The sequence below is a fragment of the Micropterus salmoides genome, unplaced genomic scaffold (genome assembly GCF_014851395.1).
Source record: "Micropterus salmoides isolate LMB-PRFRI ecotype aquatic unplaced genomic scaffold, ASM1485139v1 Ms_hic_scaffold_3, whole genome shotgun sequence".
In the NCBI taxonomy this organism is placed as follows: Eukaryota; Metazoa; Chordata; class Actinopteri; order Centrarchiformes; family Centrarchidae; genus Micropterus; species Micropterus salmoides.
In genome coordinates this window covers 16736436-16760880 of record NW_024042261.1, presented here as the reverse complement: position 1 = coordinate 16760880, position 24445 = coordinate 16736436, and the positions used below count along the sequence as shown (strand labels likewise).

The window sequence follows — 24445 nt, the reverse complement described above, 5'->3', positions numbered from 1 at the left end:
TAGGGTCGATGGTAAGACAGGTAGAAAACGGAGATGTGAGCAGACAGACAGATACACAGGTTTACTGTGTCCTAGTTGTTTTAAAGCAGGAAATCAGTGCAATTAGGTGCGAGCAAGGGTTTGGCTTGGTTGCTCAATGGACATAAAAAAGAAACGCCTTCATAGGAAAGTGTCTGAAATATTTTTTTTTTTTTACTAAAGCCTTCGTATGTCTCCTTACCATTTAAAATCTCAATGACCAGTGTTTAACATGTGTGTTTTGGTTTTCATTCATCACCACATGTACCCTTCTTATAATTGTCAACAACAGCGAGAGTTCAAAAATATGAGCGATGAAAACATAACATATAGAACATTAGCTACTGCTTTGTTAATGTAAGTTTTGGTTGGAGAGTTTGATCTATCAGTTCCTCTTCCCGGTCTCTGCTCTACAAAAACAACATGAAGTCTTTGTTTTCTACCAGTGACAGGCCACACTGCCCCAAAAAAGTGCTGTTTGTAGATACCTAGAATAAGTCAGTCAAAGCAAACATTGGAAAATAAATGATCAGAAAGTGTCTTCCTTTTATTTGTTGGCATTTATTTGACAAAGGCTGCAGTTCTTTAAAGATTTTATTTATTTATGGATTTTTTTCTTAGTCTGCACCCGTCCTCTCCACACTTTCCATCATCTTTCATATTTGTCCACCTGGCTCCCACTAGCTTTATTTTTGGCTCCAGTTCGAGTGTTAGTTTGGCTCCCAGTGTGACAGTGTTGTCTTTATCCTGCTTCAAGCAGGATAAAGACAACACTTGAAGATTCTGGACTTCAGGTGATCAGGGGGATTTAGATACATAGAAGTCTTTTTCCCTGTTTGAACATACTGTAGGGTACATAATCTAGAGTCTCTGAAACATTTCACAGCCAAACACGAACATGGGAACAATTTTAGTTTGGAGGCTGTGTTATGACATCTGTCCTGTGGATGAGTTCCTGCAGTGCATCCGACCATCTACATATCTGAGTCATGACACCAGCTCTCAGTAAATTGGCTGGTAATCACACTAGCGAGAGGGAGTAAAGAAGTGTGAGGTTGCGAGAGCGAAAGCTCAGGGATGTAATACTGTATCTGAAGTGTCAAATGTTCACACAGTCGTGGTATTATGATAGCTCCCTTGAGACATACGTGGGAGGTGTGTGTCTGTGTGTGTGTGTGTGTGTGTGTGTGTGTGTGTGTGTGTGTGTGTGTGTGTGTGTGTGTGTTGGAGTGGGGTGGGGGGAGGGGGTACGTTCCAGTTATTAATCTGTATGACAATAAATCTTATTTGCGGTGGACGCTAAAATTAACCAGGCAATACCAAGATGAGAACTAAATTACATGACAAATGTAAATTTGATTTATGGTAATTATGCTGCAATAAGGCGGCCTGAGCTGCAATGTGCACCTGCCACCAAACTCATACATACAAATGAAGCTATCTTAAGCATAGAGTACATAAACAGAGATTTATGCACCATTCAAACAGATAAGACAATATTACAAGCCCAGGAGCTTCAGGCCAATCAATGTGTGGAGCGAGCATTTAAATGTATACATACTGTATGCACATACATTTACATTTACTCATTTGGCATATTTACAATTACCATAACCTCAATTATGAGTTAAAATCATCAAGTCAACCTCATTCGAGACTACTAAATTAATATAAACTAAAGCTAAAAGCCATGCAGATTCTATGAACATTCACACACACACACACACACACACACACACACACACACACACACACACACACACACACACACACACACACACACACACACACACACACACACACACACACACACACACACACACACACACACACACACACACACACAAGACAAGTATACTGCACCAAGAGGCCCATATAGCAGTGCACTTTAATCACGGAGTTCATTTCATTTCCTCTCCTCTCTCCTTTATCACTGGCTTGGCTCTTATTCATCTTCATAAGAAAGCAGAGGAAGAGGAGCCAGCTCCTAATAGCTCACTGATTTACATGATGAGTGTTTTAGCCCCATAGACAAACTCCTGGGAAAGGGGACAGGAGAAAATGCAAGTACACACAGATAGCTTCACACACTCTCCCACACACGCACACACACAGAGGAATGTAATTTGTTTTCATATTACTAAGAAAAAGAATTAGAAGCAGATACAAACACACACACACACAGATCTATACCCAAACACACACATCAAGAGAACAAACAAGGCAGGCCCTGCTATAAACAGATGAGTTAGCACTTGCGCGTTGCTTTGCTTGTTTAGCGTGTAACTCAATTTGAAATGCTAACACTGCCATAGGCTCAGGGGCATGCAGCGGCAGGCTAGCATCATCAGCCCACTTCTCAGCAATTTAACTCCACTCTTTCAACACAGAACAGTTGTGCAGTGGCCCCATATTTTACATACAGTGGATAAAATTAATTGGGCTCACATCATTTGCACGCTGGACCTACTTTGACTTGTAGATGAAGAAGAAGAGGTGTGTGTGTGTGTGTGCGTAGGAGGGGGTGTTGTAATGTACAGTTGTATATTAAGTGTGTGACCGTGTTTGCGTGTGTTATTTCTATTTCTGACCATGTGAGATTTGTGCGTCCATGTGTTATAGAGCTTACACTGATGATAATAGCCACTAGCTCCGCCATTAGAATGCATCATCAGACAGAGGTTTGTTGCGTATGGGTTTGGAAACTAATGATTACATTGATCATGTGTGTAAATACAGGTTACACATAGAATGAAGCAGGAAAAACACAATTACATGCAATGTATTTATCAGCAGACAGATATGTGTGAAGGAATTCAATGAGTATATACATTAGTAAAAGCAAAGAGGTCAAAGAGTGGTGACCCAATCCACCGACATTGCCATCCATTGAGCCAATCACTACCATGGCTAATAAATACAAACCGTAGAAGCACACCAACATTAAAATATCACTAACCAGAAGAAGTGTGAATCTGAATCTTTTGGAAAATCGACCTATGCTGAAAAATGTATGTATGTGTATGTGTAAAGCTTAAGTGTAAAAAAAAGACAAAGGTTAGGATAAGCCCAGAGGCTGGCACAGGCACAATAAAGAGGCAGATACAGAGGAAAGCAAGATACTGAGCAGTACTGAGTGGAAATCTGATTCCATGTAAAGTTTCTTCGAAGAGTAAGTATGGTCATAGCTTCTGCAAAAATCATAAATGAAAAACATTTTGCTAAATACTGCCAATCACCACTTCGTACTAAAACTGTTCAACCAATTAATTACAAGAACTTGGAGGTGGTACTGGTGATTATGGCGCAGGAATTTCGATTAAACTGAGTGAAAGAGTTTTGCAGGACTGACAACCCCACATTTATGTTTGTTGGCTGTCAACGATAACAGGTGGAGCTCACAGCAAGGGCTCCAATTAAAATCAAAATTAACCTGCCTTCTTGAAATTGCTTTTGCGCCTCCACATCATATGTGTGTGTGTGTTTGTGTGTGTAAATGTTGGTGCTAAATTTAACGACACCTAAATCTCACGGACTCGTTTGGTTATTAGACACGTTTCCAATATTCACTCTTTTAATCTAGTTTGTTAGACTTTCAAGTGATCTTTATGGCTGTGTAAAACCACAAAGATTAAATCATGCACTTTCCTCTGGGAGTGTGTGTGTGTGTGTGTCACACGGCAGCATGTCTTATTTCTCCTGTGGATACCCGAGTACTTTGTGTTGCTGCAGAGATTAGACTGAGCGCCCAAACCCATCAATATCCATGAACCTGTATTGCTCACAAACACACACACACACATACAGTGATGGAGTGAGCGGAACAAACCTGACGTTCTCACTCACTGGTAAATGGCTGCTCTGATGGACTGAGGCTATTTAGACAGACACACACACACTCTGCTGGTGATGGAGTGAGGCCATTCCCTATCCTCACCTCATGCCCAGTAGCTGGCTGGCAGCCCAGTGTAAACTTGCCAATTGGCCCTTCCACCAAATCAACCACACTAACTTTTGTGATGAGCTCAGTACAGTAGACACACACACACACACACAAACAAACAAACAAACACACACACACACACAAACAGATTCACAGAGTCAGTGCTGATTTCCCCAGTATAGTCATGGTGAGCACATTCTCTCCAGTTCACACATTTCAATAGTTAGCTATTCTTTTAAAATGTGGAGTCCTTTGTCGTTTGACTTGCCCTTGGGCTTACTTAGGCACTTAAATTCTCTCTACTCGACATGTACCATTTTCATCATTCTTCTGAAACCTATTACAGCGTAAATTAATGTGACATAAAATTTTTTTTTGATTGCTTACATTTTTATGGTCATGTAATGATTACTTGTGGGCTTAGATTATAATCATAAGGATTAAATAAAAGTGTTCTTCTTATTCCCTACAGCCTAACTCCATGACATAGCTTTGATTTTATATCTCATTACAGCTAAATATTACAGATTACCTAATATAACTGCCTCAGCCAATAAAAAGGGAAACAGCTTTGAGGGCAAACATGTTTGATCGACCTTTATTAACTGCTTAAAATTATTCATTGTCTCTCACAGACACCATCATTAAGGACTAATAAATGTACTAACTGTAACCATGACCTCTACAGAGCTTTATACTGCTGGGTGGGCACACCATTACTGCTGACTTAAGATGAAGACATCTTTCTTCTTGACTTTAAAAGAGCATCTTTCACTATAACTGCAAAACATACTGTAAACCTAAATGTACCCTACTAGACTACAGTAACGCTTTTTATTTTGACATAATTTTTGAGTTTCTGAAGAGCAGCTTCTAAGGGATCTTTACAGCTCTCCCTCCCCGTCTTTACGTTGTGTGTGTAAAAATGTCTTAGCGCGAGCCTGAATGTCTGGTTCGGAAGAAAAGAAGAGATGTAGTGTTGATGTATACAGATCTGCCACTGCGTCCCAACATGATATAATGGAAATAGCTGCATTACAGTTAAACAATCGCTGATATAAAGTCAATTATGCTGGTTTCTTCAAGCAACTGCCATTAATGTCTTTACATTATGTTACATGATATAATTTTGTATGACCTTTTGACACAGTAGCAGTGTGTCTCTACATGTGACGAGGTCAGTCAGGCCAGTAAACATTGGTCCAGACTGAAATATCTCAACTACTGGACTATGGTGATCCTCTGACTTTTCATCTAGCACCACCAGCTGGTCAACATTATCTCTTACTGAGGCAATATTTAACATCTAGAAGGGTAACTGGCACAAACTTTAGTACAGAGGGCTAAATTTCTCCAGTAGGTTTTATGATGTATCTGCAAAACTAATGCAATTCAGATCAGTTGTACTTTGTGCTAACTAGCAAATGTTAACATGTTAAAATGCTTAACTAACACGGTGAACATGGTAAACATTATACCTGCTAAACATCAGCATATTAGCGTTGTCATTGTGAGAATGTTGATGTTAGCATTTAGCTCAAAGCACTACTGTGCCAACCCCAACATACAGCCTCACAGAGCTGCCATCATGGTTGTATACTCTCTTAGGCTTGACTTTCCACAAGCTGCAGTTCCTCCTCAGTATATGGCAAGTAAAATCTAATCTTAAAAGTCAGATTATCTTTAGCACACTGTTTCCAAAGGTCAAGACTGAACTTTCATGTTCAAAGTAATTACTCAAGTCTTTATGGAGTAAGGCATTTGAGCAAGAGCCTACACCAGCTGGACTCCAGATAAGCTTTGTCAAGTCTGATGTGTTGCGTGTGTGTGTGTGTGTGTGTGTGTGTATGTATATAAAGTCAGATCCTCAAAGCACCAGTCGCAGAGATGGCAGACAGAGCTGAGATCACTAAGCTGTCTATCTTCATTTGAGGGAGGTCACAGAAACTGAGCTGCCCCCTGTTTCCCAAAGGACAAGTAAGGGAGTTGTTTTAAGACTGCATTCTATTCTTATTTTAAACTCTCAATGGGAAAAGTGCCTCTCTGATCTTGTTTGCTAATTTTCCAGTTCAACCACAAGATCAATAAATACAGTCCACTCAAAGACATTTAAGACTTAGTTTAATGATTATAAAATGTCTGAGTTCACAAATTAGTCGCAGTATTTGTTCAGTCTAGAAAACCAGAGAATCAAAACATCTGATGTACGGTGTTAAACCATATCTGCCTGAAGCTACTCCATTGGCACTGAATGGGAGACTGACTTTGAGAACCCCATTGAAGACTGTTCAACTTTTACTGACTTTTATAGTACAACAGTGCATTCACCTCCAAACCATAAGACACTCTTATTCCCCAGGAAACAATGTTGAAGGTGATCTCTTTCTGATCTGTTAGCATCAGAGTAAAATCACAGAATTGGGAGCATCACAAATGCTATTTTATTCTTTGCGGTTGTGAAAGGCAGTTGTGACTTTTCACTGTTACGCATCTCACTGTCCTAAGGCATAGAAATAAAATGCCCTTTTAAGTTCTTATGACTGCATGACAGACAATAGCCTAGTTCTCTGTTATGATAAAATATAATTTAGAGTAAATAATATCAAGAAGGTCTTGTCAAATACCTTTAAAACTTAGTTGTTCATCAGAAATTACGGCAGACCGTCTTAATTACCTACAGGACAATTCAAAAACACTGTGCAGACAGTAAAGCAGAGCAGTGGAATTGAAGCTGTACCACTGCAGCACAGTGCACTTTAGACAGACTCAACTCTTCATCTGGATGAAGGTTTTCTTCTGACCACTCCTGCTTCACCCTCCCACGTCTTTTATCCCCACTAATGGGTGACACAAGGGTGGATTCTCTGTCCCACAGGATTCCCCAAAAAATGTCAGCCTTTAAATCCCCACCTCTCCACCCTCTGCAGAAGTGTCAGACTCTGGGAGTATCTCACTGGGGTCTGGAGGTGACCTGGTCTTTCTGGTCCGCTCTCGTTCCCTCTGTGGTTGTAGAGGTCCAGGTCTCTCCAAGCACCAATTCTCCTCCTACAGATGACAGACAGCATAAATATTTGGGTTCAGCGTGAGTACGCTGTGACCAAAAGGTTGCTACATGTACAAGATGTGGGGACTTAAACATGCAGCCCAGTCCCCCTGAGAAACTCTCATCAAACTGTAGTGGGAAGCTCTTCAATGCGAGTCACTATCTCAGTATTTTCTCCTTGCTTGAAAGCAAATTCATAATTAACAGGGTTTCCTTTGATAACCTGATATGCTGAATATGGATGTAGTCTTTTATTTGCAGAAATCACCTCTGATCAACATCACACAGACAATCCAACAGTATCTAATGAAACATAAATGTAGCATAAAACCTTTTAAAAAATTCAAAGTGACTAATGAAACTAGATTTGAACAGCTCAGTTGTATGTGTTGCTACACAGTATACAGTATGCACGTGTGCGTGCATGTTTGCTTTAATTCATGCATGTTCTTCAGGATGCGGTGTATTTGTTTGGCTGTGTTTGTGTGTCTGTGTGTGGGCCTGAGGCAAACTGAAATGAAGCAACACTCAGCAGACACACCGCCTCAGGCTAACTTAATATGGGCCTCCTTTGACACAATCACACACACACACACACACACACACACACACACGCACACACGCCTAACCATGGCTTGATGGTGGGTATCACATCCATTCCGTCAACTGGATACTACCACCCACCAGCACACTGCAGAGTGGGAAGTAAGGCTTTATCAGAGGCAGCCTGCGCCACTGTATGTTTGAACCGCTAGGATCTGAGGCCGTTACTTTGACAGTGTGGTGCTGAACAATGTCGCTTGCATCCAAAATAACTTATTACAAACATGCAGGTTGTGTAATTTAAGCTACTGCGTACGTCAATGGCCTGTGTACGTGTGTTTGTGTACCTGTCCGAACAGACCGATGGTATCTCCAGGCAGGTAGCTAAGAGCCACGCTGCAGTCTGATGATGCAGAGAGAAGGAGGAGTCTCTCGCCATGGAAACACATCTCCAGGTGAGTCACACGGTCAAGGTGTGGGCGGACACTTCCCAGTAGCTTTGGGGGTTCTTTGGTTATTCCATCATCTGGCCCGAGACAATAATGCTGAGGACAGAGGTGCAAAGTAGAGGATTACATAATTTTCCGATGTACAAAAAAATGCATATATATTATATTAAGACCGCTTAAACCTGCCCAAACAAAAAAAATGTAAACTTGATCTTTGGCCTTATCTGATTTGCTGTCAAAAACATACATACATTTATTGTAATTAACACAACTCAGCTTACTTACTTTATTTGACATACTGTGTTATACAGTATGTAAATAAAGACCACACACTACTGCATCATGGGTTAGACCTGTTACTGAACTGCGACTGCATCTAAGAGCACAACACTGTATACTGTGCAATCGTGTTAGTCACCCAGCTGATTCCAAAGCATGCTCCAAATTTGCCGACGGACAGGATTTCTACCAGAGCACTGAGCTTGTCCAACTTCTTCAACTCTGCTTCATATATACATAAATGTCCATAAATTAAACTGGAAGCCAAATGAGACGCACCCATTTGAATTAATCCTTTCTTATAAACTGTGACAGAGAGTTGAGCTGTGAATATTGTGGCAATAATACCCGAGAGGGTGTTCTTTTACTGTGATTATGAGCATGACAGTGACGCAGCCACGCCTTATACCAATGCCATGATCTAAGTCTTCGTAATCAGAGTCAAAAAGTCAAAAGGCCTCTCTGAGGTATCAGAAACTATTCAGCTACCAGACATGTGTTAAGTATGTAAAGTGCATGCTGAAGTGAAGCTCTAATCGGCTGCGATTACTCATAATGTTACTATAGTAATGATTTTATCCTACGCTAGTGGAGTTGATTTGCCAAAATCACAAGATTCCCACACATTTCAGTCGGTTTGTTGTCTGTTAAAAAAGGGAAGCAAACAATACTCCTGTCATTCATTCATTCATGAATAAAGTACTTACGGGGATGAATAAAATATCTATTTATCTACACAGCCTCAAAAATGTTAAATAAAATACCAACGGGGATGGGGGAATTTCCTCCTTCAGCTAATATATTCAGGAGGAGCCCCCCCACTCTGCCCCCCATCACCATACTCAACAGCCCTGTGTCTGCTGTGGAATCCTTCAGATTTCTGGGATCCACTATATCCTGAAGTGGGAGCCCAACACTGACACCATCATCAAAAAGACCCAGAAGAGGATATACTTCCTGCGTCAGCTCAGGAAGCTCAACCTGCCTAAGGACCTGCTGATCCACTTCTACACAGCCATCATCCAGTCTGTTCTCTGCACGTCCATTACTGTCTGGTTTGGATCTGCCACTAAAAAGGACAGGGACAGACTAAAATGGACAGTCAGGACTGCTGAAAAGACCAATGGTGACAACCTGCCCTCCATTCAGAACAGCACTCTGACTCACAATGTCAGGAACCATTCCTGTGCAATAACCCAGTAACTCTGCCTCTATTCAGGCGCCTGTTTACTGGCCACTTATCATTTATTTATTCATCATTCTCTATTTCAGAGCTGTTCATACTGTTCATATTGTCATATTGTAAATTGTATATACTGTATTCCAAATCCACTTACCTCATGTACATATAATATTAATTTATTCCAGCATTCATTGCACTCATCACACTGTGTGCATATATGCTTGTATGTGCACCTGTATATCTCCACCTCCGACATGTACATAATCATAACAACAATGGTAATAATTTAAACCTGCATTCTTTGTACTCTGCTCATTGCACTATTGTCTCAATCTGTCTGTTTTGTTCATAATGTGTGTATATATGTGTTCTCTATACTGTAGCCTGTGTTTGATTTTATTACTGTATTAGTGAATTGTATAAGTAAGCACATCATGAGCATTCCAGAGTCAAATTCCTCGTATGTGTACACATACCTGGCAATAAAGTTGATTCTGATTCTGATACTAATATGAGTGGAGATTTTCTAAATGATTGACTGGTCTGGTTGTACTCTAAGCTGCTGGGGCTTCAAAATGACAGACAGTGCTGTCATTTTGAGAGTGAACAACAGGCCTGATCTAATGGAAATATTAAGGTTCACTCTATCTTTACTGTCTAATACAGCCTGCCTGTTGATCTCTGTCCCTCCCTCTGGCTCTGTGTCCACCAGTCTGCATCACTCTCTCTGTCTTTGTCACTCTGTCTCTTGAACTATTTACACAGATGTCATGGTAGCATGTAGTTTCATTGTGAATCAGTGTGGTCCACTGCAGCTGCCGTTCAATATAAACACCTACCTGAATGTCCCAAATTTTGAGTGTTCCCTCCCTGTCAGCTGTAGCTAAATATTTTCCACAGGGGCTGACAGTCATAACTATAGACCCCAGGTCTCCGTTGTGAGCTGTGAACTGTCCCACCAGACAGCTGTAGACAGTGTTCCAGAGTCTGACCACACCTGAACCTCCACAGGACACCAAGTCTGCGCCACCTGATGAAGGGAAATGCATGTCAGGAATAATCACTGCATGACTTTTGTGGTGTCCGAACGATAATGCTGCGTGATGTGTTGAGAAGAAATCCGCTTGACACTGTTCTTGATTATAAAAGTTTATTACATCAAAGAATTCAGCATCAATTACAAGCTCTGCAGCAGCTTGGAGAGTGACCCAGCCCGATGACCACTCTGTCTCTCTGTACATCGAACACAGCTTATATAGGACATGTTTAGGTCTCTGCTAAAAACCATATAAGGGCACAGTCCCTTCATACACACTAACCTCTACTCCCCCTACCACTGGGTCAGAGGTCAAATTTCATAGAAGGGTTCACTCTTTGCACACCCATCAATCATTACTTCCCCTTAAGGGTTCACTGTGCCTCTCTCCAGCTCTGAGTCAGTGGTCAAGTTCTATAGGAGGGTTCACTCTTTGTACACCCATCAATCATTACTTCCCCATAAGGGTTCACTGTCCCCATAAGGGTTCACTGTCCCCAGCTACAGAGCATTATGTTAAACTGTAATGGTCAAATGCACATATGTTATACACCACACTTTTGAGGAAGTGTGTGTGTGAGGTAAATATGTAGCGTCAATAGCACAAAGATTGAGCCACTGAAAATCCTTAAAAACTTAACTACATGTGCAATCCTATTTTAGACAGCATGGAGGGAAAGTTAGGAGCAGATACAGTATCAATGGAAGAAGCAGATTTGACCACCAACAGACCATCAAGGGGCCAATCTACCAGCCACAGGCAGAGATGTACATTTTCAAAAAGAGACTGTGCCTTTGCCTGCAACAAAGAGTTTTCTCAATAGGAATGCAGATGCTCAGATGCAGAGTCAAAAAGAGGCTGAGGTGCAAAGTGTTTGCTGGAAAATGAGTTGGATCTGGGACACCAGAAGCTCAAAGATATGCTGCTCTATTGATCAACAGCTCTATTCTGCTAGGGGAAGACTCAGTCTCAACAACAACAACAACAACAACACACACACACACACACACACACACACACACACACACATCATTGCCTCAGTCAGTGTGAGCAGCAAGCATAAAGGCCAGGGTCCAGAGGCTGATCATGTTTTTTGTTTTTTTACCAAGCGGCTAAACAGCTACAGCGAGCAGAAGCAGCAGCTACTGTTGAAATAATGCTGAGAATAAATCAAAGTGGAATAAAAACCCAAGCAACCACATGTACCGTTAAAATAAAGAAGGAAAGAAAAGTAAACTTCAGAGCTTGAGTTTCTGCATATGGAAAGTAGATGGAAAAAGGAAAACTCACCACTTCAAACAATCACTGATGTGCAGCTACTGTACTAAGCACAAGATACCCAAAGCCTTACTGTCCTTGTGATGTGTAAACACAATACACACAATATGAGTAACGCACAAGTGTGCATCTGTGTATATGCAACTCTGTATTTCAACAACAAAAACAAGGCTGTATGCAGTATATTTGACATTTAAAAATGCTTTTGATTGTAGAACTCTTTCTACTCTCTAAAGTAACTTACACTGTGTTTGCATCAGCTATAACTCTTCAGATCGACGGTTCTCACATAACAACTAGGTATAGGCCTACAGGCAGAATATATGTATAAATAGATTTTGGCCTCAAAATAAAAGGGCAAAATCACCACCCAGTTTCTGAGTTGGGATGGTTTTATGGCCATAATAATCGAACTGGCATAGTTGTTTGAGCAGGATGACGTGTTCATTTCAGCAACAATGTGACGGGTCAAATTATAAAATATAGAATTTATTTGGGTAAAAATAATTAGTTTTATAATCACTGCTTTTATTTTGAGATTGCTCCTGAGGTGATGGTGCCTAAAATTGTTACTCAAACATTGTGCAGTGTCCCATAACTTACAAACCCTATTAAAACAAATAACCCACGCTCTAAGGTTGATAAGGATTACACAGCTGCTGTTTAGTATTCAATATTTCACCTGTAGCTGCAGCCTCAGACGTGCGTCCCGGTATAAAGAACAGCCTAGTGATGGCAGAGAAATTACCTAGAAAATCAGAGTTGAGAAAATAATTCAAAGGTAAAGAAAAGAGAGACAGATCAGCTAAACAGTAAGAAACACTTACTTAACAAATGCATGTGTGTGAAAGTGAGGCTTATATAGCTGCTCCTTGCCTTCTCTGTGTTCAGCATGTGGCCGTAGTTTCCTCAAAGCCTTTTCTGTGCTGCTGTTCCACACCATAATCTCTCCATCGTAGCTTCCTGCACACATCAGAAGTGAGGCGAAGTGCAACAACTTATGATAAATCTTAAAGCTATTATGCTCATTTTCAGGTCAAAATCTTTTTTAAGGGTTGTAAGGGTTAATTTTCAAAAAATACCATTTTTTTGTCCTACTGCACATTGCTGCAACTCCTCTTTTCACCTGTGTGTTGAACGCTTCGTTTTAACTATGGAGTGATACATCTTGTCTCTAAATGATCTTTGTTGGGAGTTGCACATGCGCAGTTCCTAGTTAAAGACTATTAGCCAATCAGAATCAGAGAAGGCCGGGTCAGTGAGAAGCCGGTAAACAGCTTTGATTCAGCTGTATATCCCCTCACCAGCTTATCAATATGGACTGGAGCAAGAGTTTCAGAGTGGTGAGTTATTAATCTGTAACAAAAGTATCTTTCATCCATAAAGTTTTAACTGAGCTCTGTCTACATCACAGTAACAACTTTATATCCATTGACTGCCTGGAGGGTAGCTAGTGTTTGGAGGGGAGAGGAGAAGTGTGTGCTGCAGCTCAGTGTTTTTCCACCGGTGTTTTTGAGGGCGTGTCGGACTAGCTGCTTGGCGAGCATTATATGAGGCGCATTTAGCTTTCATCCCTGTGACACAGGGATGAAAGGGAAACGGCTGGACTGCAAACGAGCTGTTTTCAGACAGTTCAGAGCAGAGTTTTCTGTGGGAGATGGGAACTCCCTTTGGGCTGGACTTTGGGCTTTTTCACTTTGCAAACCTATTACATGCACAAAAAAGATATATAACTCCATAAAGGAGAGGGAAAAAGCCAAAAAGCATAATACCACTTCTTTAAAATCGCACAATGCTTTTTGGCATTTTTGTATTGACAAATACAAAAGCTGACAGGCTTATATATTACCTAAGTCCATTAAATCAGAAAGAAAATGTCACATTTTCAGAAGAAATATCAACAATCAACACAAACTTTCTGTCAACACACACACATCTTAACTTTCCTCTTGCTGCTGAATCATGCAAGCCAGCCACTACTGCCACTGCTGCAAGATGATAAAGCTCAACATCTGTCCCCAGCTACCATCTGTTCCACCACTCAAGCCTTAACATTCACCTCAAGAGGAAGTGCTTTTCAAATAATCTGCATTATATATAAGAAAGTGTGTGTGCGTATGGGTGTGTGTTTATCATATAAGGCAGGAATCTAATCAGGTGATTTGACAGTTGAACAGCAGGAGTTAATAAGATATGTGAGGAGTGTGTTTGCTATAGGAGGTGTGTATGTGTGAGCAATAGGAGGTATAAAGTTTATGAGTGTGGGTCGCCTGCATTATTCATGCAGCCCAGGGCCAGCATCTGTATTTCAAGTGATTTTTTTCATGCCGTGTGTGTGTGTGTGTGTGTGTGTGTGTGTGTGTGTGTGTGTGTGTGTGTGTGTATGTGTATGTGTATGTGTGTGTGTGTGTACAACATTGACAACATTGAGAGTTGTAAATGGGGCAAAGGGGCAGTGTAGATCTCGGCATCATTTACACAATGTTGAGCTTTAAAATGGAGCTGGATTAACATCACCTTCAATAACTTTTAAAGGTGCTCTAATAAACTCAAACCTGGGAATTTCTAACACACACACACACACACACACACACACCACAAAAGGATCAAAGACAGTCCGTGACAGACAAGGAGATACGTGAAAGGATATTCACGAGCACAATAACAAACTAACTCCTTTTCATTAAAAGAGTACTCCACCAATTTATTTAGTATTGCACTCTTATGACAGCGCCAGACTCAGGACTCAGGAAGGGGAAAGTTTTAAAACCTGGTGCCAACATTACCTACAATACGACTCGACTGCTGACAGTTTGGTCGGAGATTCATGTGTGTTTAACTAGCAACAGTTAAAGTAGCCTCAAGCAGAGACACATACTGTATGTCTGGTAAGCTCACAACTCCACACACCTTGATTTATTTTCACCTTCAAAGTTAGTGAAACTAGTCTTCAGCCTCAATCGATGCTGTCTCACGTGACATCACTTGAGACATTGATCAGACTTCACAGCAGTCGTACTCAGTGAGACCTGTAAACACACTTTCATGTGTAAAATTGTTGGAGTTCCCCTTTAACTCACCAACTTGTCAACAAAGACATTTGAAATATACAGTACCAGAGCATCCTCAGCTTGAAAAAGATGTCATTTATGTCATTCACTATTCTGATTTCTGCATTTCCATTTCCATAACATGCTGGCTGTCCATAAAAGTCCAGATGAGTTGGTCTTTGGTCACTTGGAAGGTGTTCAGCCATGGAGGATTAAGGGATCCAAGGAAGAAGGAAGAGTGAAAAGGGGGAGGTTGTGACGGAGGTACACAGGACCCCTGTGTACATGTACCCTGCTGGGTGTGTGTCTGTCTGTGTGTGTGCGTGTGTGTGTGTGAGAAGCCAAGCGGAACCTAGCGATGACTGAATATGGATGAGGAGGCTTCAGTCCCATACCAGCCAAATGTTCCTGCTGCAACTTGATTCAACTTGAGACCCAAACAAACAGACGCATGTACACACGCTCAAACACACACACACACACACACAGTCCCGAGCATGTGTGCCCAACAGAACTTTAAATTGACTTTTGTCACTGGTGGCCATGATGCGCCCACTGCTTTCACTTGGCAGCACTAGCACATGATTTGGCAACACGCACGCTTTGATGTGAAAAAGCATTACTTGCTGCAACCCTGAAGCAATATGCTGCCTAATAAAAACTAATGTGTCATCGCTTTTAGAAATCTTTGGGCTTCAAGGATTTGGTGAAGAAAGAATTAGCAAAAATAGTTAATGTAGAAAATCACACAGTGATAGTTCTAATCCAGTCCCACACCTAAATGTGGAAAAATGGGGACATGAATTCATCCTTTCTTCACATTTGGAGGAATTTATGAATGGCTTACATCATTACATTTTTTTTTCTGGACAAAACATTAGTTGATCTGGATATACCAGTACCCCTGACGACAGAAAACCATTCCAAAAACTGCAAGGTTACAGGTTTGATACCCACAAATTGCTCTTTTTTCTTTCTTTAGGAGACCAGCAACTTCACAGCAAAGATATTATCAGATAAAGTGCTGCATTTTAGCTTATAATGTAAAATACAATTTATGGAGTGAATCATTTGCATTCATCCAACAGGTTGCCAAGATCTCAAGAGCAGCCAATATTGTGAACCAAATAGCTGAGTGACAGAAAGATGTCACAGACAGCGTACTTTGCTGGTGAACTGAAAAATATTCAATCATAGCTTTTGTTTGGTCAATTTCTTGCATCAGCTATTAACAAAAAGGATTCAGTGATTTGGTTTAAGCCCAAAAAAAGCAATCACACTGTCACATTTCAGAGACATACACAAATAAACACACCTTCAAACACACCAACATATATCATTTTATTCTCTCTCCAGTAAATACAAACCTCCATCCCTGCAGTCATACAACACACACACACACACACACACACACACACACACACACACACACACACACACGCTTGAAAGACAAAGTACTATGTCTCATTTCCCCACACTCCCACTGAGAGAGCTCTAATAAACATAATTTAAATTGGGCATTTGGATTAAATTGGAGGTGGAGGGTGCAGTGAGGGGCTGTGTGTGAGAGAGTGTGTGTGGGTGGGGGAAGAAATGCAGCAGGCTAACTAGGGAGATGAGGTAAAAAAAAAAATAAACAGAAGTGAACGGGGAGTGTCAGTTAGAGACTGGAAAAAAAAAAAAAAAAGAGGAAGCAGGCAGAGAGAGGAGCTGAGCACACCGTCAAAGAAATTGAGGAGTGAACTTGGAAGAAGTTTCCAAGTTCACAGAGTAGCTCCTGAATTGTGCTTTTGTTCCTGCTGCAACTATTTATTTCCCTCCAAACCATTCCTCCCTCCATCTTCGAGAACACTCACTCTTACCCATACCTTTCCACCTCCATGCCTCACTTTATCGCTCTCTATATTTATCTCTGGGGTTGATGCGTCTCAGAAGGTCAGATAAGGTCTGCAGTTTGTGTCAGACTGGTACAGACTGGTAAACTGAAGCTGAACTTTCAATACGTGAGCCAAAGTGATACAACTTCACAAACTGAAAAGCATTCTGGGGAAAATTGGATGCAGTGTTTGTAGTTTGATGGTTATAGAAGCGGACCAGTGACTGGAGGATTGCCTGTTCAATCCCCCAGGCAGAAAATTCTAAGAATGTGATGAGGCGCCTTGCTGGTATTTCAAAGTATGCTGTCTTCACATACTAAAGACAGACGCATTCTGCTTAGCTTTAGCCTTGGGGTGCTGGTTTTGTCATGTAATGGGCAAGTTCTCTGTTTCTTTGGTTAATGGTGGCTGTCAGTCTTGAGTTGCTGGATGTGACAGCTTGGCCAGTGGGATCAAGTGCCACAGGGGTCCACCAAATCATAAAAACTCTAACATCCATGCGCACAAACTTTGGAGACAACTTCCAAAGACGATACGAACTCACAGAAGAATACAAAATAGAATGACTGAAAGAAGACAGAATACTCCTCGTCTGCTCTGCCATTAGCCAGGGGCGTCCAGTGTTCCTGCATTTTAATAAGTGCTGGTGTGATTTTAAGACTCTATACTGATTTCATTTCCATTTCATACCACTGAATCCATGGAGTCATCCGTTGCCTGATCATTTTGATGGTAATTCTGGATAATTTTCTGCAATGTATAATTTTATTTGCTCTTTTTCTTCCAAACGTTTCGTGCAACAACTCTACTACGGAAAGGATGCAGACATAAAAACCCCTACCCCTGCTGGTTCAACCTACTACTTAGGAAAAAACAACAAGAAGACAAAAACAGAGGAGATTTGTTGGTCTGAGTAATTGTCCCTCCAAGCTCTCTGTGGGTAGTGCTTAGTTATGGTTATGTTACCTCTCACACGAACAGAAAGAGAGAGAGGAACAAAACTACAAAGAAAGACTAGGAATAAGTGAAATGAGAAGTGTTTGTAACTTTTTATAAGAAATACATCTTGACGAATGCTAGCACTGAGCAGAGCAGTGGATGTATTTTTTTTATCATATATGCTGCTTTACCTTTCCAGTTCACCTGCCTCTAATACAGCTCTAATTAAGAATTTAATAAGGACAGAGCTTGCCAGTTAATACTAACATGTAAAGGTTTCAGCCTCTGCTGGAGGCAAATGTCAGTTCAGAATAGAGAAAAAGGAAGATGTTCCTCTGAGGAATAAAATACTGATTTATGAAGAAACAAAACTGCCAAAAAAACCATCTAAAATACTGCTGTATGTTTCAGCAGTGCAGCTTACGGTAACAGAGGCGCCACGGGGAAGAATGCTGTATGGGTGCATGCACCAGCACAGTTGCACTTTTGATAGTGAATTCTGAAATGTAGAGCTATTTCCAGCAAAGAAAGACGTGTGGAGCATGAGTCTTTTGATAACAATACCACTCACTTTAATCAGCAGATAACTGCTCCCAGTTATTTTCATTTGAAGTTTGAAGTTGTTGTTTTAACTAATATTCATTTTAATGTCCTAGCCATTGTTTTTTTTCACAATCTCTCGATTTCTTCGGCATGAGCTCTCATTTAATGAAGGAAAGAGAACACGCAGAAATATAGGAGCACACATGCACCCTCGTGACACCGGCCGCACTTCTGTTCAAATGAAAGTTGACATAGTGCTCACAGTAAGTCAATAACTTAATATAATGTGTTGGTGAACAGTGTGTGGATGAAAAAGTCATCTTTACATGCCATCACATGTATACACACACACACACACACACACACACACACACACACACACACACACACACACACACACACACACACACACACACACACACACACACACACACACACACACACACACACACACACACACACACCTGTGACCAGAGTCTGTGGAGGCTGGAATGCAGCACTGAGCACATCACTGCGATGCTGAACGCCTCCCTTCCACTCTGACGGTTCAACAAAAGGCTGCGAGAAGGAGTGCAGACGGAAAACTGTTAACATCCTGCAGAGACAGAGAGAAGGTGGTGGTGAGAAAGGTGTGCTACATACACAAACCTCTTAGACTTTCTTTACAGTGTATTTGTTAATGGACAACCTGGTTCATCAACACACACTCACTTCACTCAGCTGACAGTACATTTTATTAATCAGGAATGGGTAATCTTTTATGTTATTATCATCCTTATTACTAGTAATAGTGGGAACATCAGTAGCAGCTGTGATTGTAGCAGTAATAGTAGTCAGGGCAGGAATTTCACAGGGGACATGACGGCCATGGTCAGTTTGGTCTTATGCCCCTCAAAAAACGATGTGCCCTGCGGCCACAGTGGCCTCAATAACCCACCCGCACCGCTCCAGATGATTTTACTGTTTTCTCTTCTGCTTTTGTTGAGATTCTGAATTCTTATCAAGTTAAACGCTGCACACATAACCAGTGGTGGGTTAGTTTTAAAGCCTGGTATGTAACCACCGGCAAACTGGACTGAGACTTAATCAAACTCATCCTGATTTGTCAATGCTGCAAAGTTGTGACTGAATGAACTTCTAAGGTCTGGTGAGCTGAGGACAAATAAGACAAGAAACCATAGATTCTTCTTCTTCTCTATGACTCTCCTCTGTAACCTCACTGCGCTGCATCACTATAAACTATGATGAACTGGAGTTCCCTGTTGTTGACTGTGTGTTGTTGCTGTGGCTGCTTTTCACATCCAGTATGTTGGTGTTTGCAGTGCTTGTTTGCTGGCTGCTGTAGTGTAAAACATTCTTAAATTGTTGTAAAAAAACAAAAACAAATTGTTAGTAACCATTAGATATAAATTATCCTGGCCATTCAAATTAATACAAAATAAAATGAATATGTCACCATTTAGTGTGACGTCATTATATAGACTTCTGTCAGCACACACTGTGACTGACCCTTCAGATAAGATTCATCATTTCCATGGACTTAAAATCATTGTTTCTTTTGATGGCTTTGCTGCCTTGCCATTTGCCTTTTGTGCCCTCAAAAAAATTAAAACACCAACCAAGCCTGGTAGAAGTGAAAGTAGCTGGAGCTGTATCAGTGGCTGCAATAGTAGCAGTGAGAGCAGTAGCAGTAGTAATGGAATAAGAAGTACCAGTGGTAGCAGAGTCAGTAGTAGTGGTAAGAGTAGTAGATGTGGTAGTATCACTAGCGCCAGGAGTAATAGTAACGGTAGTGAGTAATAGTCACACTAGTAGTAGTAGCAGTGATAGCAGTAGTGGTAACAGCAGTAGCAACAGTAACAATAATAGTAGTAATAGGAGTAGCTGTATCAGCTGTAGTATCCGTTGCAGTAATAGTAAAATTAGTAATAATAATTGTAATAGTGGTAGAAGTAATAGTAGCTATAGTAGCAGTAATAGCATTAGCAATAATCATAACAGTGGTGGCAGTAGCAGTAGTAGTAAAAGTCAAGTCATGGTAGTAGTATTAAAGTGGGCATTTCAGTTTGAAATTGGGAATATTCAATTTCAGATTTTCCAACCGTATGGAAAGTTTTGTATTTTCTCCCATTTTGAAGCAATTCTAAAAGAGACATTATTACCAGTAGAAACTAGAGGAGCAGAAGCAGTAGTATTATTAGTAGTACAATGTGCATTTAACAAGGTTAAACTCTAATTGACTCTAATTTGAATCTGGACAATTTTCTCACATTTTCGACTGTTTCCGAATAAGACAGATGATCACCAGTAGACAATGTATTTGATTATAATACATTTTAATATGTCATACGTCATTGGGATGATGTCTAAGATTACTCCAATATAAACAATATTTTCCCTGCTCCATACTCAAACTTTGTTTTACACACGCTATACTTCAAGACAGTGTTTGTAATGAACATGGAGGCTGTCATTATTGTCATCATCTCAGAAGTGTTTTAAAGCACACCTGCAATGAGCTATTCTTGTTTTTATTGTTGTGCAGCGCAATGATGCACTATGGTTTCAAACAGAAGAATATGTCTATCAGTGGGATGTGGATATTTCAACCTGCATGAGACTGTGCGAGCAGCAGAAGGCAATAAGACTTTGAATTAGATGCCAATGCGACACAGCACTATATGCATTAAACTGTGGTCTAGGTGGATGCGAAGAAACAGGAAATTATATGAGTGATGAAAGTCATAACAGCAGTATTTTCTTTTTTTACTGCTGCTGATTTGTCGTCTATGTTCTCTCTTTACCACTGTGAGACCCCAGGGAGCAAGAAAGTGTGTGTGTGCACGCGTGTGTGTGTGTGTGTGTGTGTGTGTGTGTGTGTGTGTGTGTGTGTGTGTGTGTGTGTGTGTGTGTGTGTGTGTGAGAGAGAGAGAGAGAGAGAGAGAGAGAGAGAGAGAGAGAGAGAGAGAGAGAGAGAGAGAGAGAGAGAGAGAGAGAGAGAGTGTGTGTGTGTGTGTGTGTGTGTGTGTGTGTAGAGAAGAGAAGAGAAGAGAAGAGAGAAAAAGACAGAGAGAGGGAGTCGTATAACTTGATGATAGCACAGTGCTGAGTTCAGCTCACTGGGTGTGAAATGATGATGATGAAGATGAAGAGCAGATGTGAAGGAAACACACACACACACACACACACACACACACACATAAATAAGAGGTAGTGATACTCGTTAGAGTCCAGATGTCTGGTTGGCTCTGAGTCGTTGGCAGGCAGAAGGAGCAGGAGGGGACAGATAGAAACACATACAGAGTTTCTCACATACACTCACACTCATTCTAATTCTTTGACAGGTGCTGTCTCTTTCATACAGTGTGCAAACATGCACAGTCTATGGTGGTGTCACTGCATCAAAACACTCTACTATATATTCACCTCTTTATTTTGCACACATTTTTTTGTTGTTCAGTATTGCACATTTTGTGTTGTATTCGATCTTTATCACTGTTTGCAAGTAAAACATAATGATCACACTTAAATACACACATATACAGTACCTTTCCCATCCCATCACCAGTATACTCCTCTTTAGCAGCAGAACCTGTGAGATCTCCACAGCCCGACCCAGGCCGGCGTTCATTCTGTGGAGGCAGCGGCCATTGAAGTCCCACACCTGCCGAAGACAGAACAAATGACACTCATCACAACACCATCACACCCAAATACCAACAGAGAAAACTCCTCAACATGTCACCTTCATGTTTCTTAGGACGTTTAGCAGAACGTCATATTGCTACACAAACTGTATATGGGACTCGGTTTTGTCAGCCTTCACATATCCAACATTTTCTTGTCTAGAAAAGAAAGAGGCAACAGAAATAGGAGCAGCTATATTCATTTTTGAAAGAATAGCTTATTTTGTTTTTCCAAGAAGAGAAGATGTTTTTAAATGACAATATTTTTTGGCTGCCAACTATCAAACTATCAAGCTATTGTCATATTGTACATCCATCAAACATGTCTGTCCATGTGCCCCATTTTGCATGATGATGCAGTCTGGATCTGTGTTCTGGCATTTCACAAACACTGATTGGCCCAATGGGAACGCTGTAATTAAAAGGTCAAAATTTCAAATTCTGAATGGCCCTAACTGCTACACCACGGGTTCAGTGTTGATGAAAATTGGAGAGATGATGCATCTTGTTACTGATTGACCCAAGGGGTGCCTGCTTCTTCTGCTGAGGATGACATGTGTAGCTGTTTCAAATGGCACTGTGACAGTGTACCTGACACAGCTTGCACATGGCTGCATTCTCACAAGAGCTCACGGGATCAGAGACCTGATGTGGTTGATTATATTGATTGTAATATCCATAATTATAATTATTATTTAACAAATGTGGAGAACAATTGCACTAAGCTTGGAGTCCGTGGGCCTATGTAGTGCTTGAATGTGGAGTGCAAAGAAAGTCACATAGCACAACATACCAACCAAAGAAAAATTAAAAGCTGTGTAAGACACGATTCTGCCAACGTTATTGGAGAAGATTCAGACAGAGAGAACGATAAATTTTTCTAAAACACTAAAATTTGAGCAAACATTCATTATACAAGATGTCAACATGGATAACCAAACACACACAAAAAGTGGCTGATGGTATGCATACGCCAATATCTTAATTTTTGGTATGATGGTATTTTCTACTGGCACCATTTCCTAATGGCAGGTGCTGCATGAAACTGGTATGCATCAGGGGCATGTCAGTGGATTGGAGTGTTATGTCACATAGGCAACAAGTTCAATGATCAAATGTATCGCATTCCTCAAATAAATTGCCAAAAATTATGTGTTTGCAACTACTTGGTTAGGTGGCTCTGTATTTCTGTTATTGATTCACTCAGACTTGCTCTGGTGGCTCAGCTAATTATAGCCATGTTAGTTAAGGTTAGCTCAAGTATTAGCTTTGGCTACACCCCCAAGTATATATTAAATTATTTTACAATCCAGTAACTTAACATGTTTTTTTCACACTTTTTACAAAACAGCAGTGACGTTACATTTTTAATAAAGATATACTTGCATTACAAAAACGTTTAAGTCACTACTTGTTGTAAAACTTGACAGAAAATCTGCATATGTGTCGGTGGGAGGCGGAGGGCGTGCCATGACAAAGTGGGCCAGTTGAGGACAGCTTCTTCATGCCAAAACGATTGAAAGGTTTTAAGGTGAATTTAAATGTGTTAGGCCGTTATGATGTAGCTACGGAGCCTGCGCACATAGCTGCTGTGTTACATCTGTAACATGTGCCTCCTCAAAAATAAATTGTAACTACAACTTGTGTCTACGATGGCAACGGGTCCTTTTTTTATATGATCATACTACATCAAGACCACAGCATTTAGTGTTTCCTACTATTACTTTCGGATGTAGAATGTATATAGTGAACATGGCTCCTCCAGTCTGCATGTCGGTGTCCTTGTGTGAACTAAGAATGTGTTCATTTTTGTTTCTATTTTGAGTGGTTGGAAAGACTAGAAAGTCATTATACAAATACAGACCATTTACCATTAAGCACCTTGAAGTTCACTCAGTAATCTAGTACATCCATCTTATGTTGCTGTCAACAAGTAAAATCTGACACTTAACTACAAATCTAAACCTGCTCCGTAGCTATCTAGGGTAAATGGCAGAGCTTTCTACCACTTCACAATCTATTCTCCATTTTTGCATTTCAGAGTTTGCATGTGACCTGCAGCTACCATAGTTCACAGCTGAATGAGTGTGTGTGTGTGTGTGTGTGTGTGTGTGTGTGTGTGTGTGTGTGTGTGTTTGTGTCCACCTACTTTGACCTCTCCGTCAGTGCCTGCAGTAAACAGCCGGGTCTGGGTACCGTCCAGGGCCATGGTGGAGATCTCAGCGTTGCCATGGCAACGGTGGAACTGCTTGACCTTTTGGCCCGTGTCAGCCAACCAGCAGATCACGGTGGAGGCGGAGTCACTGCTGACTACCTGCAGATAGAGAGAAATAGAGAGGGACGACGTCAATCATCAATAAGAGTTTGATCCTTGTTATGCTGCAAGAAAGGCAAGGTATTATTTAATGACTCTCACATAGCCAAACCATTCTCTACTCTTCACACTTTACTTCAGTGCTTAGCCACCATTGAAGAATATATGTAAAAATTGCTGCTGTCAAGTGGGAATAAAAGCCGAGGGAAAAAAGTAAAGTGGATGCATTAGCTGTTTCAGTGTTTGTGTGGTGTTCCTGCACT

At 40.9% G+C, this 24445-nt stretch overlaps 1 protein-coding gene across 1 annotated transcript in view; it reads right to left on the bottom strand.

The window, feature by feature from the left end:
* Positions 1-6065: 6065 nt before the first annotated feature.
* LOC119883569 (WD repeat-containing protein 49-like) overlaps positions 6066-24445 on the bottom strand; it is a 30380-nt gene continuing 12000 nt past the window's right edge. Inside the window, exons 12-19 of the mRNA XM_038694284.1 lie at positions 24018-24182; positions 21731-21846; positions 18647-18777; positions 12650-12736; positions 12456-12521; positions 10298-10488; positions 7895-8092; positions 6066-7006 (exon numbers count right to left, since the gene is read on the bottom strand). Coding sequence (XP_038550212.1) covers positions 6860-7006; positions 7895-8092; positions 10298-10488; positions 12456-12521; positions 12650-12736; positions 18647-18777; positions 21731-21846; positions 24018-24182 — 1101 coding nt within the window. The 3' untranslated portion in view covers positions 6066-6859. The remainder of the gene's footprint in view (positions 7007-7894; positions 8093-10297; positions 10489-12455; positions 12522-12649; positions 12737-18646; positions 18778-21730; positions 21847-24017; positions 24183-24445) is intronic.